An 18,908-nucleotide genomic window follows, 5' to 3' on the forward strand; every position below is an offset into this window, starting at 1 on the left:
CTGTCATTGTTCCTTTTTCCTTTCGTTTTTCTTCTTTTCCTCTTTATTCTGTTAACTTTCTTTCCATCCTTCTTTTCATCCATCCATCCATTGTGTATGATCCATCTGGTTATACTAATTTATTTATTTTCCTTTGTGTTTAAGATTTGTAGCTCTGAATGGAAATCATTTGTGTTATAAAACTCTTTAATGTTGATGAAGCAGTGAAAGGGTCTTCTAGAGTACATTTATTGTATTTTTGGTCACTAATTCTCTTGCTATTGTTGTAAAATATTTTATGGAAAGGCCAGCGTTTTAACAAAGGTCATGAGAGCTGACGTTATCTCCCAGCAGCCATTGTGTATCCTGACTGACTATTTAAGGCCTTGAGGTCAGAAACAACGGAAAAATCACACCCACGATGTTATTGAACAGAGTGTGCTAATCTTAAGTCAGACCTTTGGAAAACAAATATCCATCATCCCCTCTGGGTTAGCTGCAACGTCAGTTTGTCCACAGATTGTGAAGCTCTCTGATGCTCCCTGGATTTTCCTCCTGTGGGAGTTTTAAAGGGACCCCATTATGCAAAATTCACATTTAGCACATTTTTATATTCCCCTGTGTGTCTCAACTGTTTATATAAACAAGCCAAGCACTTAAAAGAAAACACCCAGACATTTTTTGACATTATGTTTTTGGTGTTTGGAAAACAAACCATTTCAAAAACCTCATATTGTTGAGTCATTAATACTCCGAGGGCTGACAGTCATTATGACTGATGGCTGCTAAACATCGCTGCCGTATCTTTTCTCATTAATAGTTATAAAATAAAATGACAAGTTTGTATACTTGTCTGTTTGTGCAGCTGACCTCGCAGCATCCTATGATCATTTTTAAAGTGAAATCAACTAAATAAAAGTGATTTTAGGATACCGGGTGTTTAGTTTTGACAGTGGTTGTTTTGATGTTCGTCGTGTCAGAGCAGGCAGATTTCTGAAGAGAGTGACGCCATGTGCAAAGGGTCAATACACTGTACAATGGCTGCTGGAAAAGACAAGTGTTGTTGCTTTACCATCCAGAAACCACTTGCTACAGTCTTGTTGGTTGTGCAGAAGGATCTACTATTGCTTTTCAAAGATGTACGGTTGTATAATTGCACATCTGTTTACTGCCATTTTCATGTGCGAGTGCAAATGTTGAGTTTAAGCAGCAGCTTATTTAGATTTAAAGTGACAGGAGGTCATAAAATGGCTCATTCTGAAAGGAAATCAAGATAGGCAGAACTGAGCAGACTGAAATCTCATTATCTAAGAATGACTTTGTGCAAAATAATGTAATGAACATGTTTTGTATCGCCCATAGACCCATCCTAACCTGTTAAAGATAGGCCACTTGTAATGGCCGCCTCTCCAGCACGTATTTTTGTGCCTGATTCCTCCAGAACTTAGCCTTAGTTAACTTCACTGGAAATCTTTCCCACTGTGTGGAGGAGCAAAAGCTGAACTCAGCTCTGTTTATTGACTCTAAATGTTCCCCTCAAACATTGTACCACTGCCTGGCCATAAACAGGATCTCTGTGTTTTCAATGTGCTATTCTTTATGATTTCTACCAGCAGAGTCTTCTGCAGCTGTCTGACTGACCTCAGGCAGGGAAACTATGTGAATATTGTGGTATTTCTCTTTCAACGAACAGAACTTCTCTTTTTAGTGGAGGTTTCTACATTGACACAGTGAAGTCGATGTTTTCCTCCAGTGCTGGGGTAATATAAATCTGTGTCAGCGGCGTTTGCCAAAACACTGCTTGCCATGTGCTTAAACAGACGTCAGCCTTGGAGAGGAGGAATGTGAACCAGGGCGTGCTCCAAAGTAGAGTTCGTTTAGAGAGACCAGCAGGGAGCTGGGGGCTGAAATCGCTCTTCTTCAGACTGTTTAAACCCAGCATAAACTTAAAACTCAGCGCAGCGCCGGTTCGCTGGTGTTTACTTTTAAAATCTGGTCACAATGTGAACTGTGGTTTGATACCGGCTGTATGCAAGCTAAACATGTGGCTCTGGTCATGTTCAGGTTGGCAGAATATAAATATCCTTTATTGTGCCACAGCTGGGGAGCTCAGGTCTGAGTGGGAGCTACTGAAACTGGCTGAAAAGTCAACCTAAGTTTTTCTAACTTGAACGGAAACTTCCATAAAAAGCACTTTTGTTTAAGCCACGGACAGACTCCTAACCAGTCAGCCTGACTCTTAGCTTTGAGCTGTTAGGAAACCTCCACTGTATTTACCTGCTGTAGGAGGAAAATAGATTTGGTTTATTATCAACGTCGCGCTGGAAGTCCCTGTTTGCAGCTTAAAGTAGGCCATGAGAGCACAACAAACACTTAGAAAGTTCTGTGGTCAGGTGAGGGTACATGTGTGAAAAACATTATGCGACAGAAAACAAACCGTGCGCAGCACCCTGAGTATGCCATACAGGTGGAGGCATCATGCTGTGGGGAGACCAGGAACAGACTTTATAAAACTGACCTGGAGCAAATTTGGAAGGAAGAAAAGCTCAAAATTGGTGGAGCTGAATTCAAATGTAACATTATTTAAATTTTTAGTTATTAATTGTTTTTATTACGGTATGCAAGTCATTGTTATTGACAATTACTTACATACCGTAAGAATAATTTAGTTAATTAATGTCTGTATCTAAAATAAGAAACACTTTTAGTCACTTCAGCACCTGGTTTCTGTATCATATCAAATAGGTATTAAACCTACGATATTGGAAGGGGAAAAAAATGGCGCGATCCATCACTAGGATCTGGGCCTTTTCAAAAATTATATTCTTTTAAAGCTTCCCACTTCCCTGTAATCCACTACTTCATGCTGGCCTACCACAGAAAATCCTCTTAATTGCGACTCAGTGTTACGGAGCTGCAGTGGTGTGAATATTTTTGCAAATGCTCTGTGTTGAGTGCATTAGTTGTTTTGGTTTTACCACAGAGAAATGCACCAAAGCAAGAGGAAGTATCTGGTGCCCTGCAGCTGTCATTCAGCCAGCAGATTGACAGAGATGATGCAAGACTTGTTTGAGATTACACAAGTAAAAAGATAAAAAAAACTTGCTGATTAGGTCTGAGATTAAGGATTAATCCAGCAGTCAGATATCTTGTTACACTTTATAAACTGTTACATTAGGACTTGTTTACAGGAAATTGACACAAACCAAAATTTCACATAGGCTTTGTTCACACTGCAGCCTGAAGTGATGCAAATCCGATTCTTTGTGAAATTATTTATTTATATATTAAATTTTTTGGCTTCGTATTTCACATATGCGACTTATATAGGATCACCAATGTAAACTGCAAACGACCTGAAAGTTCCCGCATGTGCAGTAGAGGGCGCAACACGTCACACATTGAGAGCGTTTTGCCAACCGACCTAAAAAAGTAGAAGTCAACACTGAGAAGTAACGCTCCATGTTGACGCCCACGGTAGGTGGCGGTAAATGCACATGAATGTTTGTTGCGAGCCGCCATAATAGAAAAGCAGCAGAAGAAGAAGTAGTGGATGGCGGTAATGCACATCTAAAAGTTGCTTGCCAACTGCCATAAAAAAGAAGAAGAAGAAAAAAGAAGAAGAAGTATTGCTCAGTGTTTGCGGAAGTAAACATGGATGCTAACGGTGGACCATAGTTTACAATTTTCAAGTTATTATCCAACCGGAACCAGCACAATAACAACTTAATTCTAATTATCGTCCGCCATGGTTGTTGTTTTTCTTCTCGCTTGCTCGTATCAGGACGCAGAATGGTGACGTTTGTCGAGAATCGATGACGTTCAGTTAGGACGAGCCGTTCAAGCCGTTCAGACTCGGGTCACATTTGAAAAGATCAGATATCCAAGTAGTCTGTCTGGGTCGCACTCGATAAAGTTTGATATGTACATGTCGCATTAAACAAAAAAAATCTGAATTAGTGTGCAGTGTGAACGTAGCATTACCCTTTTTTATTAATCTCACTTTACCGCCTCTTCTGACGCTTCCTCTTGAATGTTTTTCTTTCACACCCTAAATCTTTCATGTAATTATATTGCTAAAGAAACATAAGGACATATGTTGCTTTTGCAGTCTGGTTGTGTTTGGGAAGCGGTGTGTGTGTTTGGAGATCCTAAATGACATGTTTCAGCTGTGTGTTTCATATACAAGATTTCTCCCTTCCTTTGAATGCTACCCTGCAGCCACATAAACGGTTAGCATATGTTCACCCGAGTGTGTTCGGCCTTAAATTACATCTCAAACCGACCCAACATGAGCCGCTGCGGTAGCCCGTGTAAAGTCAGCACTTCTTTGGTGTAACATCATATGAATTTTTTAAAAGCTTTTTCTTCACTGTTTCACTTTACAACATTTGAAGAAACAGGATTTTCCTGTTTTGATGTATAGAAAAGCTGGTACATGATAGGATAATGTCCCGCAGCAAGGCAGAAAGCTTATTTGCCTTTCGCATGAGAATACAGTCTGCATCCTGAGATAACAAGTAGGCAAGCTAACATAAAAAGACTGAGGAGATTATTTTTATTTTTCTACAGTGCAAAAACAAAATCTTAACGAGTAAATTTGGTGTAGTTTTTAGTGTAAATATCTTAGTTGACTTGAAATAAGACAAAACTAACTAACAAGTAACATTTCAGCAAGAAATATGAGCTTGTTTTAATACAATAATTTTGAAAAAATGCTTGTCATTTGGCAGATTTCTTCACTTATAACAAGACACTTTTCCCTTATTTGAAGTGAAATAATCTACCAGTGGAGCTAGTGTTTTTCATCAGAATAAAGGATTATTCACGTAAAACAAGCTCCTTTATCTTGCTGAAAAGTTACTTGTTAGTTTTGTCTTATTTCAAGTGTACTAAGATATTTGCTCTAGAAACTAGACCAAAAATACTTAAGATTTTGTGTTTTTGCAATGTATTTCAACTTTGATCAAATTGTTTTTGTTCTTTATTCACATTCAGAAGTAAAAGATGCACAAAAGTTCTTATTCCAAGTTCTTGTTACTTTAAATTCAATAGATATTAAAACTATTAATGCATCAATCAGTTCCAGGGTTCAAAATTGACCATTTCTCTCTTTGTTATGTGGCCCTCTGCACTCTAAAGTGACACATAAATTAAACCGTCAAGATAACCTGCGTTTAAGTATTATTTTATCATTCAATTCAAAGCAGTTTTTATCCGTTTACTGCCAAATTGCATCAATTAGTCCCTCCAGTTTCTTGTGAGTTATTGTGGAAATTCACTCAGTCACCAAATCCTTGCACTTTAGTTTGTTGCAGATTTTTTGCAAAAGTGATGAAAAACTTTGGATCTAAGTGATGATTTACTCCCACCTGCAGGTGGCAGTATTTATTACTTCTACTAAACAGCTGCCTCAGCCTCACTTAATGTCAAGTTATAATCCATAATGATCCGTAATGAGTAATAAAAAGTCACATTTACATCATAAATAAGCAAAAATATTTCTAAATTACTACCAGATATTTTTTTTGTATTACAAATAAAAAAACAAAATCACAAAAACAATCTCGAAATCGTGGAGGGACTGAAAAAATGTTCAGTATTATTTAATTTTAAGAATTTATTTATATTTTAACAGTTTAACAGATTTTATCAATACATTCTGGCACAACCGGCCCTTTAAGAACATTCATGGACTTGATTTGGCCCAAGAGGAAAATGAGTTTGGCCCCACTGAGCTAAAGCCTTTCTTCTGTCTAGATCTCCCACAATGCAGTGCCAGATTATGGACTTTATTTTTTTAGAACGACAATTTGAATCAGCAGGTCAGACCCGTAAAGAAACCCAGAGATCGTTGTTGACCTTTAAAAGGTGCATTTCTGAATTTTAGCTCCTGTAGAGGAGATTCTGTGACAGTTTTTATATTTCAGATTGACGAGTCCTCCTCGTTTTCTTCAGCAAGGCAGATTCTGGCTCCATCTTCAGACAGAGTTTTCCGTCTCTGGACCTCCTCCGGCACAGACAGTACAGAGCCACATAATGGCTCCCGTTCATCTCCTCTTCAACTCTGCATCTCTGTTTTTAGACTCCTGCTCCTCCTGCATCTCTCCCTCTCCACATACCAACAACTGAAATCAATTAATCAGTCCCAGTTGTCCCAGTCCAACTCCCCCTGGTGGCAAAATAAAATAATCTGTCACAGAGAAATGCTTTGATTTGAATAAAAAAGTGTTTAGTCTGTGAACAATTATAACTCAGGGTAAACAGTGCAAGACCAAATTAAGGGTTAGCTGAGTTAAAGCTGCATTTTGCTGTTTATTTAGTGTTGTCTGCGTTTTCTCCGTCTTCTGCAGAAGAATCTTCTGACACGGTGAAGGTGGCTTCGTATATCCTCATCGGAGTCGGATCTCTGACGATGGCCATGGGCTTCTTCGGCTGCATCGGAGCCATCTATGAAATCCGCTGCCTGCTGGGACTGGTGAGGAGAAACACACACAGAGCCTGTTTCATCACCGCTGATCAGATCAGCACTAACTAGCACTAAAGAATAAATGTACTTTTGCAAGTATTTTTACTTTTACTTGAGAATATCATTATGAATTATTGCTACTCTCACTTGCAGAGGTGGGTAGAGTATCTGAAAATGATATTCAAGTAAGAGAATCACTACTTCAACATATTTTTACACAAGTGAAAGTAAAAAGTAGCACCCAAAATATTATTCAAGTAAAAGAAAAAAAGTATTTGGTAAAAAGTCTACTCAAGTAACTGATCAAATGATCGATTATGTAATATTTAAAAATTGCATCATCAAATAAATCAAAATGTAAAGTTAAGTGGAAATTTTGGTATTTTAAGAACAAAAATGACAATAATTCATATTGATGACAAACAATAAAATCGGGCAAAAAGAAAATTTTTCCAAATCTGTTTCTTTCAATAAAAGACTTATGAAACTTTCATAAAAACTGCAGCTTTGTGTCTTTTGATTTTTTGTTTGAACATGTTTGTTTTTCATTCAGTGGGTAGAAAATTCATAAATTTTGTGATGCTTCATAGTAAAAATTTTCTCAGGTAAAAGTAAAAAGAAATGTAAAAAGTGTAATTTTTAAAATTAAAAAAATGCATAATCAGACAGAGAATGACATAAAATTACGTGGAAATTTTGGTATTTTAGGCACAAAAATTACAATAATTCAGAATTCACAACAAAATAAGGTAAAATAAAATTTTACCAAATCAGTTTCTTTCAATAAAAACATATTTATTGGCAGAGGTTGCAAATTTTGCACCATCAGCTCATCTGACCAAAACCAGCAGGAAACGTGGGTGAAGAGTCCAGGGACCGGGAATCGAACCGGCGATCTACAGATTGTAATCCTCGTATATCAATACAAAACCCCTCATGGCATTTTGTAATTTTTAATTTCCACCTGCCTGGTTAATATTATGTGATGCATTCCTGCTGACAGCAAAGCCTCTGAACGCTCCTCCTCCTGTGTGAGGCTGAGAGGAGGGAGGTGCTGGAGATAAACGCAGGGATGTGGGGGGCGGCTTCCACCAGAGTGGGGAGGAGTGGGTGACCTCAGCAGCATTAAACCTGCTGGGGGTTAACTAAAGAACCGACGTGACCTACTTCTCTGAGTGACAGAGACCAGCTGGCGGCGAACAAACCGCCTCAACCCACACACTGTAAAACATTTAGATGAATGAAAGTCCACCTGCTGCCTTCAAAATGCAATTTATGTCAACAAGAAAACTTGTTGACTTAACAAGTTAAACCCTGATAAGTTTGACTGTGTTAAAACCTGTTTTGGTTTTAATTTCAACTTCATGGAATTAAAGTTCATGAAGTTGATTTAACAACAAGAGACAAGTTGTCTAAACATTGTTTTTTAACATAATTCATCTTGAATTGTGAGTTTTAACTTAATGCTGCAATTTAAACCAAATAATTATTTCACAATATGCAAGAAAACAATAGTTAAAGAGCCACATTTCTCTATTATTTTACTCACAATATCAAGTTAAAATAAATACTTATTTTACTTTACAATAATTTAAATTCTTGTTTCAAACTGCAGGAACAAAATTTGTGATCTGATAATGAATTTTATTAAACATCCCAATGAATTCAGCTCAGAAACATTTAGTGTGAACAGGACATTATCCTCAAGCTTTGCTAACTGAGAATTGCATTAAAATGAACATTTGCCTTCATAAAACACAAGAGTCAGATCAATGTAACGCACTTCCATCTCAGGAGACAAAAACATGCCGCTAAGCATTCTGGGAAATAGTTCCCACTGCTGTCTTTTTCTTCTTTCAATTTTTTTAAGTGTTAACCTAAAAACTCTGGTTTATTCAACTCTTGGAGGTTTGACTAAATTAATAAAAAGTTAACACAACTTACTGCTGTAAGTTTATCTTTCACAAACTCACATTTAGGTTCAAAATCTGAAACTGGATAAATTTATTTGACTTAAAGAGTAGAAGATAGTAGACACAACTAAATCCGGCTCAAATGTTTTACAGTGCAGGCATTCTTAACTACGGAGGGTTCTGAAATCTCTTCAATTTATTTTGTAAATCCAACATGATAAATCCAACATGATAAAGCTTTCACTTCCAGCTAAAAGAGGAAGTGAAAGCTTTTGCTTTTTTATAAACGTGACTCCGTGCTACTTCTTTTTTTTATTAAATGTGACAGGTTTGAGGCATAAATCTTTTGTGTTACTATTGAAATGCCTTCTGTATTTTCTGTTAAATATTATTTCCTGTTTATTTCCGCAGTACTTCACCTGCCTTCTGCTCATCCTCATCGCTCAGGTCACTGCTGCTGTTCTCATTTACATACAGAGAGATCCGGTGAGACACGCTTCACTTTCTTCTTCTCCTCCTTAAACTTTTGATTTAAAAAAAAATAAAATTTCTGTGAATTGTTGGGCCTAGAGCTACCCTGAAACCTGCGTTTCTCATTCACCGCATTTCCTACTGTGGGCACAGCTGGAACCGGCTGAACACTGCAAAAAGTCTTACCAAGTATTTTATTTTTCTAGCTTCTAGTGCAAATATCTTAGTTTACTTAAAATAGGACTAAAGTAATTTACAAGTAAATTTTCAGCAGATATAGGAGCTTGTTTCAAGTTAATAATTCCTAAATATTAATGAAAAATACTAGTTCCACTGGCAGTGGACTGTTACTATCTACTGGCAGTTTGTCGTTACCTAGCAACCACAGCCAAGCCAAGGACGTCACCTAGCAACCAAGTTCTAGTTCCACTGGCAGATTATTTCACTTAAAACAAAACATTTTTCCCATGTTCTTTTTGTCATCAATATTAAGAAATTATTTACCCAAAACAAGCTCACATTTCTTTCTGAGAAGTTACTTGTAAGTTAGTTTTGTATTATTCCAAGTCAACGAAGATATTTAAATTAGAAACTAGAAGAAAAATACTTTGTATTGGAGTGTTTTTGCAGTCAATGTAGGTGTCGCGTTAAAACCCGCAAGGGAACCTGCTGCATCCTGTGATGAAACACGGTGCAGATGATCGAACGGAAACCCACAGGAAGTCAGTTTGTAACTGAAATGACTTCAGATCCGGGTAGAAGAAAAACAATGCAGGAAGTAGAGAAGGGATTGTTTTCATTGTCCTCTCTGTTCCCCCTGCAGGACGTCTTTGGGTTTGTTATGTTAATAACGACAAATGTTACCCCAGAAATGATTACTTTAGGGTCAGTAAACACTTCTGCTGAATTATGAATAAAAAATAAACTGTAGGACTATTTAGATTTAGATTAACAGCACTCAAAATGATCAGACATTCCAGTATATTTACTTTAGAATTACTTTAATTAGGACGCAGAGTTAAATAAATAGATGTATCCTATATTTCTTTCTGAATTAGACCCATTTCTCTTGTAAAGTGCCATAGGATTAACTAAAGTCTTTTTCAATAAATAAGAAAATACGTCTGGAAATGTTTGGCAGACTAAAAGTACTTTTAATTAAAAGTATCTGATATACTTTTAATTAAGCCCACATTTTTGTCTTTAAAAATAGGTTTTATTTAAACATTGTGTTTATATTCGTTAGCAGAAAATTATCATGATAATTGTCATAATAAAATGTTTTTCTTCACTCTTTGTCTTATTAATCTATATAATGCAATGGAGCGTCTGAAATAAACAGACTTTTGAAAGTTATTCTAATTTATTGAATGAGTTTGTGTTATTGAATATAGTGGTAAATACATTTATTTTTAAATAAAATTTGCCCGATTCTGTTGGGGAAAACAACAAAAACTCCAAATGATTTTTACTCAAATTTAAGAGTAAATATTTAAAAAACTTAAGGCAGTAAAAAAAAAAAGCTGTAAAAATTAAGGGAAAATAATTCACAAATATTCTAATAAATGTTCTTTGTTCCTTAAGCCAAACTATAATATTAATAATTTTGGTGTATCCAGATGTTGTGGCATAACCCGGCTGCAGACGTTAGAGAAACCAGTGCAATTTCTTTATTATTAATATCTCAGTTATAATTATAATAATAATAATTATTATTTTATCATTACACCATGACTGGTTGTGCCTTTAAAACTGAGGCAGTTTATTTAAGGTATTGTAGATGTATTTATATTGCACAATTTCAGTGCTTTACGTGAATTAGAAGGAAATAAAAAACAACAAACCAAAGGAAAGAGCAAAAGGAAAAAAGTAAACAAAAGAGTGTAAAACTACATGTTAGTTCCTCATGTTTAAGAATAAATAGTCTGTAACTTATAAACTAGTAGGACTTCCTCTGGATTCTTGTTCTGATGAAACTAAACGTTGCTTCTCCATGTTCGATTGTATAAAGCAGAGATAAAATAGAAGACAAAAAGCTGAACTGATCCTATCAGATTACACAGAAATAATGGATTATTTCAGGATCCATTCTTTGGTGTTTGTTTCCGGGGGAGTGTTTTGTTTGACCACATCAGAGTCTCGGCCATGTTTTATTCTCTGAACAGCGGGATAGGTGGATGCGCTTCCAGCTGTGTGTGTGCGTGTGTGTGTGTGTGTGTGTGTGTGTGTGTGTGTGTGTGTGTGTGTGTGTGTGTGTGTGTGTGTGTGTGTGTGTGTGTGTGTGTGTGTGTGTGTGTGTGCGTGTGTGTGTGTGTGTGTGTGTGTGTGTGTGTGTGTGTGTGTGTGTGCGTGTGCGTGTGTGTGTGTGTTGGTCACATGTGGGTCTGCAGCCTCCGACACACTCCCTGTGTTTAGGGCTCGCCGCAGGGCAGGGCAGGGCGCTGCTCCTTCCCAGAAACGGGCGCGGCTCTCGCTTGTCATGAATCTGCATCGCCGCTGCTCCTCTCTGCGGTCGCACACACATAAACATGGAGCCGGTCCCGACCTCAGCTGCAGTTCTGCGAAGCTTCAACATGGAGCTACATGTGTGTGAACTGCAGCGTTCTGCTGAGAAACATGAGACATGAATGTTGATGATTCACTGTGGGAAGAGATTTGCTGACATGCAGGGCCTAGATTTTGAATAATTAACACTTTAGTCTGTAAAAGGCGGTAAAAAAAAATGCAGAGTTGGTAATAACTAGATACATTTACTCAGTTAAATTTACTAAATTTATTATAAAGTATCCAGTGACGTGCGGTCAGGGGAGGCAGGTGAGGCAGTGCCTCACCAGCCATCATGGAAAGAAAGAAAATATATAATCATAAAGTAATTTAAATTGTTATATTCATCCGGTGGTTTGTACTAAAAAATATTTATTTTTCATGTAGCTTCACCAATTTCGATTTTTATTTGTTCAAAATCGCTGAATTTTCTTATTTTCCCATTCAAATGCTTGGAAGCGATGCCGGTGAGGCAGCAGCGAGCTCTGCCTCACCTTGGATTGCGCAACGCCTGGCTCTGCGCTGGCTGCTAAGCGGAGAGAGCATGTTGCTGTACGGCGTCAATAAAATGGTTTAAACCGGCGGTTTTCAAAGTGTGAGGCGCGCCTCCCCTGGGGGGCGCCAGAGCACTTTAGGGGAGGCGCGGTGCGAGGGAAAAAATAAACCGGAAAAGCTATCTGCTTGCTGTCTACTGATGTGAGAGAAACGTCTTTTACGCACGATCAACTCTGTGGATTTAGGAAAAAGTTGGTACTGTGGGGTGCGCGTGTGGAGCGGGGATCAGTGGAAATGTTTCCCCCCTTAGAGGATGTTTTGGCCAGTGATGTCAGTAACGTTACTGACGTCGGACCACTTTTTTCAGTAACGAGTAATCTAACGCGTTGCTATTTCAAATCCAGTAGTCAGACTACAGTTACTTATCAAAATCATTTTTGCGTTACTATCTTCTTTTGTTATTTAATCGTATTTCCTCTACTCGTCTTGTCGAGTGACCGACGTCTCTATGCGACAGAAATGTAAACAATGGAGGGAGATGCGCATTTTGTTGGTGGAAAAACTGGAACTATTTTGAGTTTCTGTCGCCAAGTCCGATTATTATAAACGGCTTTGGGCTTCATTTTTTTTTAAAGTCGTTTGAAAATTTTACGAGTTGCTGGTTGCTCCTTTTTGGGCTCGTTTTTGAACGTGAAGTTACTCATTTGGGCTTGGAAATAAGCAGAGACTCATAATAAATCCCAGAATTTGTCCGTCATTAAGGTAGTTTTAGTCAGTCTCTCCCTGTCCATCATTTCCCGGAGGATTCGTCCCGCTGTGTCTTTGTTGATGTCAAGTTAATATATTACCCCTGAATGACGTCGAGTTTCGCGTTGCGCTCCAGAAAACTGCAAACATCGAGACCAATATGAACAGCGCAATAAACGGGAAAACAGCCACGAATGAACGTGTCCGTAGTTTCCAATAGTTATAATGGCAACTTAACATCATTATAATTATTAATATTACTGTAAGTGTCACAAATCTGTGCAGCCATCTGAGCTGTGGAGCTGCAGGAGGAGCTCTGTGCTGTGACACCAAACGCAGGGCCGTAACGCAGAATCTGGAGGCTGGGGGAGGGGGGGCTTTAAAATCCTTCTTAGAGTTTTCCAGACAACAGAGGACCACACAAATTATTCACGTTTTTTATTTTTTGTACAATCTCCTCTTCAGTTCAACCTTATCAGTGGAGACACATTGTTGATGTTACCATTATAAAATAGCTTACAATTAAGTACAAGTACAAAGCTCAATGTAATTTTCACAGGAGGCAGAGCGTTGTTGTTAGCAGCTGCTGAAAGTAACTAAACAGTTACTTTTAATGTAACTTAGTTACTTTCCAAGTCAAGTAGTCAGTAATATAACTAAGTTACTTTTTCAAGGAGTAATCAGTAGTCCGATTAAAGTTACTTTTTCAAAGTAACTATGCCATCACTGGTTTTGGCCAGAGCGGGGCTGAAGGTGGAGTTTTTACAACTCCACCTTCACGTTTTTTTTTGGGAGGCGCAGCAGGCATTGTGCTCCTTGGAGGGGGGCTCACCCTTTCATACTTTGAAAACCCCTGGTTTAAACAAATTTAATATGTGAACTTATTTCCAATAATTTAGCTTATGTATATAATGTACAGTGCTTTTTGTCACCAACTGTGTTTGTGTAACGTGTTTCGTGTAATGAGCGATTATAAACGGCAGAGAACAGGTTCGAGGTGAGGCAGGCAGTTCTCTTGCCTCATGGCAGGGGGCGCTCAAGATCCCAGACGTTCGTCTTGTTCACTCCTCAACTGCCGAGTAAGTGACAGCGAGCTAGGCTAAACGATTACAACTGTTGTAATGTAGTCATCCATGTCGAAATGTGTGTTTTATGAGCTACAGTTTGTATGTGTAAGGATGCAGAAGTGAAACATAACCTGTAAACTGCTGTCAATCTATGCATCTATTTGCAAATCTGATTCTGATGACGTCAGTGCCTCACCAGCTATGAACCTCACCGCACGTCACTGAAAGTATCACTATTCTTTACTGAGCAAAATTTCTGGATTTTATACCCACTGAATAAAAAACAAACATATTTTAACTAGGGGTGCACCAATTGCAGTTTTCTGTCCAGTAACCGATTACCGATATATTAGAAGAAACCTGACCTGCCGATTTTGTCCGATACCAATTTTCTTTGTTTATAAAAAATATAAAGTTGATGAGTAGCCAACAGAGAGATGACTATTGTTAACAGCAAACAGATAGACTTGATCTGCTGGGCCGGTCTGCTAGCCAAACCTGTCTCACAGCAGAGCAGAAGAAGATGGCAGTTGAATTATATTATATAAAATTGGTGGTTAAAAATCGTCTTATCAACAATTTCCCAAAATTAGGGAAATCGGCTGGGCGATAAATTGGCTAGGCGATAAATCGGTGCATCCCTAATTTTAATCAAAAATTCACCAGACACACACACACATCCGCAGTTTTTGTTAAAGTTTTTAAGTTTTTTATTAAAAGACACTGATTTGGAAACATTTTCTTTTTTCCTAATTTTGTTATTTTTTGTTAATCAAATGAATTATTGTAATTTCTATCCTTAAAATACCAAAATTTCTACTAAAACTTGACATGTAGTCCATCTGGTTGTCATTTTTAAATGTTAAATGATAATTTGTTGAGTTACTCAATACTCAAGTTGACTTTTTACCTAAAACGTTTTTACTCTTTACTTGAGTAATTTCTTGGATGGCTACTTTTTACTTTTATTTGAGTGAAACATGTTGAAGTAGTGCTACTCTTACTTGAATACAATGTAAAAATTAGGCTGAAAATCTAGACTTATGGATCCTTTTCTGGTTGGTAATGAACAGAAATGATTGACTTTGTTCATTATTTCAGTGTTAGTAAACATGAACCCGTGTGGTTTTATCTCATCTCATGCTGACTGTTTTCTATAACTGTTGACTGTTTTTCTCCAGCTGAAACATGAGATGTCCGTCATCATTAGAGGATTGATAGTGAACTACACGGGTCAGAACAAAACCACAGAGCACGCCTGGGACTTCGTTCAGAGGACGGTGAGTCAATGAGTCCAACCGGATCAAAATAAATAAAACACGCTTCATTTGATGGGAAAGGAACAATACAGGTGTGTCTTTATACAGGATGAAAAAGCAAAAAAACATTGATTCAGTAAATGCAAATATACATTTTTATACTGATAATACATTTATCTATGGCTCAGCTGCAACAAGCTTTAATATTATAGAGGCAAATTTTAGTATTAAAAACCTTTTTTAATCTCATAGAAAACAAAACTTGTTATCTGCTTCCCAGGTACCTCAGATTGAATTTATCTCCCACACTGTAAAACATTAAAGCTGCATTTAGTTGTCTATTATCTTTTACTCTTCAAGTCAAATAAATTTATCCAGTTTTTTTTCTTGCATATTGTGAATTAATTATTTGTTTAAATTGCAGCATTAAGTTAAAACTCACAATTCAAGATTAATGAAGTTAAAAAACAATGTTTAGACAACTTGTCTCTTGTTGTTAAATCAACTTCATAAACTTTAATTTCTGAGTTAAAACCAAAACTATTTTCTCGTTTGACTTAAATTGCATTTTCAGGTCAGCAGGTGGATTTCATTTTCAGGTTAAACCACCTGTAAATGTTTTACAGTGTATAATTTCTGTCTGGTAAGAATCATATCAATGAGGAGTTTAGTAACTCTGTTTAAAACGTTTCTCTTCTCTCTCATGTCTTTTTTTAAATTCCATCTCCTCATTGCTCTCGACCTCCTTGTCTTCCGTGTCACCAGATGAAATGCTGTGGGTGGACTGGTCCAGGTAACTGGTCCGAGAACACTTTGATCAAGAACAGCACGCAGAACCTGTACTCCTGCTCCTGTCGTAACGACACCATCCCGGGAACCGACGTGAAGGAGTTTGGCCTGTGTGAGCACCTGTCAGCACAGCCACCTGTCTTTCAAATGGTACGTGCCTCAACTCTTCACCTCTCTTGGTTTGCTGCGTGACTCCAGCGTGACATTTCTGCAGAACACAATCAGAGCTGGACTCACTGACCACTGTTTATTCTGCGCCATTTGTTGAGCTCCAGGAAGCTTCTGCTGTTTGCTGTTTGGTCTGCGTGCTTCAGGAAGGTCACAGGCAGCTTCTCCTGTTTTCCTTTCCCCCAACAGAGCCGACCCAAAGCCAACAGTTCTGCCGTTAAAAGCCTCTGAGCTCGTCCTGCTGCGGTCTCTCAGCCTCTCACCCCCTCCTCCTCTTACACTTCTGCTTTTCTCTCTCAGGGCTGTATAAACAGCGTGGAAAAATGGCTGCTGGATAACTGTGGGATTATCCTGGGGATCTGTGTTGGGGTGGCTGTTGTGGAGGTAGGATGTTCATTTCTAACTTCCTGTCATGTTCTGTAAAGATGTGAAAATGTTCTGACCCAGTGAGCATTCCCACATTGTTTATGTAACAGAAACAAACATCACTGTATTCAACACAAAGAAATGTAAGCATTGTTTTCTGTTTTGGTTAAATGCCACCCTGCTTATCTCCATGGTAAAACATAGTGGAGGTGGTGGCAGAATCATGCTGTGGGGATACTTTTCTTTAGCAGGAACAGGGAAGCTGCTGAGTGCACTGTAAAAATAAACATCTCTAATTTACAGTAAAATACTGACAGCTGTGGTCGCCAGAATATTACCGTATAAATACAGATTTTACCGTACAAATGCGATGAAATTTGTATTTATGCAGATTTTGCCACATTTATATGGTAAAATTCTGGCAACAACAGAATTTTACCATATAATTACATACTTATTTATACGGTAGAATTGCCAAAATTTTATTGGAAGTGAAAGTTACATTTTGCTGTATAAATACAGCATGATTTATAGATTTAGAAATATACGGTAAAATCTGTATTTATCTGGATTTTACTGTAAATAAATATGGTAAAATCTCTTATTAATATGATAAAATTCTGGCAACCACAGAGTTTTACCATTTAAATAAATACATTAAAATCCATATAAATTCGGTAAAATCTATTTATATGGATTTTATTGTATATTTGTACAGATTTTACCATTAAAAAAAAATTGTATTTCTAAAATCTCTAAATTTTACTGTACCTGTATGGTAAAATTCTGGTAACCAGAGAATTTTACTGTATTTATATGGATTTTACTGTAAAATTTGTATATTACATTTATGGATTATATAAATGCAGATTTTACAGAATGTTTATACAGATTTCACTGTATAAATTCTGGCAACCACAGCTGGTGGTATTTACTGGAATGAGAGACATTTTTTACAGTGTGTTTAGGACGATGGCAGGTTATTGACCCCAAACATAAAGCTAGAGCTGCAAAACAGATTCGTGTGTTACAATGGTCTAGTTAAAGTGCATTTAATATTCTGTGGCAAAACAGATGCTCCCCATTCAACCTAACCGAGGTGGAGAACATGTCAGATTATTCTCACAGCTCCTGGTTTCACAGTGGATATTATTTACAGAAAACATGGAAAAATGTGAATTATTTGAATACAAATATTTAAAATGAAGTTTTTTCACTTCTGAGGAAATATTCCCAGTTTCGGGTGACTTTTCAGTGACTTTTCGATAATTTGTTGGTGAGTTTAATTTCTGATGACTCTGTTTGCTGCAGCTCCTGGGGATGATCCTCTCCATGTGTCTGTGCAAGAGCGTCGTCCAGGAGGATTACACCAAAGTACCGAAGTACTGAGCCGAGCACGAAGCCAGCCAGTTCAACACAGATGGACCGACTCCCCTCCGCCTCTCCTCCACACACACACACACACACACACACACACACACACACACACACACACACACACACACACACACACACGAAGAAATTAAGACAGCTGTCTTCACCATTTGAGGTTCTCGTGTCTCGACAGCTGTGCAGATTTCTCACACACTCACCCAACATGTCCCACACTCACTAATTCACACTCAGCTGTCAATCATCCTCGACACACACGATGGACTCGTTTGATGGGATTTTTTTTTTTAAGGTTAAGAATTTATTATTTATGACGGAGTATTGGGGCCAAATTCAGGCTTCCCCCTGTGTATTATAAGCCTGGCAGTCTGCCAGGCTTCATTTGCCCCCCAGGCTTACAATACTATAAATATAAGCGTTATGATAAGTGTTGGCTTATCACTATAAATCTTGTAATTTAATTGTTTTTATTTTCTAATTGCGGCCCTAATACTCTGTCATAATAATTTGCTTCTGTGCAAATGTCCATTTAGATTTTAGTCGTTTCTCAGCCGACCTCGGCAAACGCGGCGCGGCGTTAGAGCGAGCACTTTAGTGAGATTTAGCGATCTGAGAAACAGATCAGTAGATTTCTAGGCTGGCAGATGGGAGGGAAACCAGTGTGTGCGTGTGTGTGCGTGCGTGTGTGTGTGTGTGTGTGTGTGTGTGTGTGTGTGCGCGTGTGTGTTCGTCTTAAGGATTACCGTCACCCTCTGATCCTGCACCTGGTGCTTCAATGCTGAGTAAGCGTTCTGCTCGGCGCTGCAGTGGTGGAAGTTTTTGGTTTGGTTGAAAATCAGCTCTGACCCGGTAACCCTGACACCCGCTGACCCCTGCTGACCCCTGCTGACCCTGCCTCCACTTCATCCTACTCCCTACACTGTAAAGAACAGTAGACAACTAAATGTGCCTCAAATGTCTAAGTCAAATAAATTTATCCAGTTTTAGATTTTGAACCTAAATGTGAGTTTGTGAAAGATAAAAACTTACAGCAGTAAGTGAGGCAGCAGGTGGACTTTCATTTTCAGGTTAAACCACCTATAAATGTTTTACAGTGCAGTGTCATTCATCATCCTCTGAATCTTCCTCTCAGCTGTGTGTGTGACTTTCTGTTTTATATTTTATATGTTTTCATGTCATCTTGTAAATATGTTCACTAAGGGATTAAGGCACGTTGGTGCTTGGTCAGCATTTCATATGGGAAGGTTTT

At 37.9% G+C, this 18,908-nt stretch overlaps 1 protein-coding gene across 1 annotated transcript; it reads left to right on the top strand.

The window, feature by feature from the left end:
• The first annotated feature begins 3,441 nt into the window (after nt 1–3,441).
• cd82b (CD82 molecule b) lies at nt 3,442–17,775 on the top strand. Its single transcript, XM_044124712.1, has 8 exons — nt 3,442–3,456; nt 5,910–6,003; nt 6,333–6,457; nt 8,773–8,847; nt 14,867–14,965; nt 15,710–15,883; nt 16,202–16,285; nt 17,579–17,775. The coding sequence occupies exons 1-8, from the start codon at nt 3,442–3,444 to the stop codon at nt 17,654–17,656; spliced, it is 744 nt and encodes a 247-aa protein (XP_043980647.1). The 3' UTR covers nt 17,657–17,775.
• The last annotated feature ends 1,133 nt before the right edge of the window (nt 17,776–18,908 follow it).

Source organism: Gambusia affinis, linkage group LG08 (assembly GCF_019740435.1).
Source record: "Gambusia affinis linkage group LG08, SWU_Gaff_1.0, whole genome shotgun sequence".
In the NCBI taxonomy this organism is placed as follows: domain Eukaryota; kingdom Metazoa; phylum Chordata; class Actinopteri; order Cyprinodontiformes; family Poeciliidae; genus Gambusia; species Gambusia affinis.

What these genes read in the sequence shown, in the direction of transcription:
- cd82b (XM_044124712.1), top strand. An exon ending in GACCTCCTCCGGCACAGACA is followed by an intron (nt 6,004 to 6,332) that starts GTACAGAGCCAC and finishes CGTCTTCTGCAG; the next exon opens with AAGAATCTTCTGACACGGTG. An exon ending in GGGACTTCGTTCAGAGGACG is followed by an intron (nt 14,966 to 15,709) that starts GTGAGTCAATGA and finishes CCGTGTCACCAG; the next exon opens with ATGAAATGCTGTGGGTGGAC.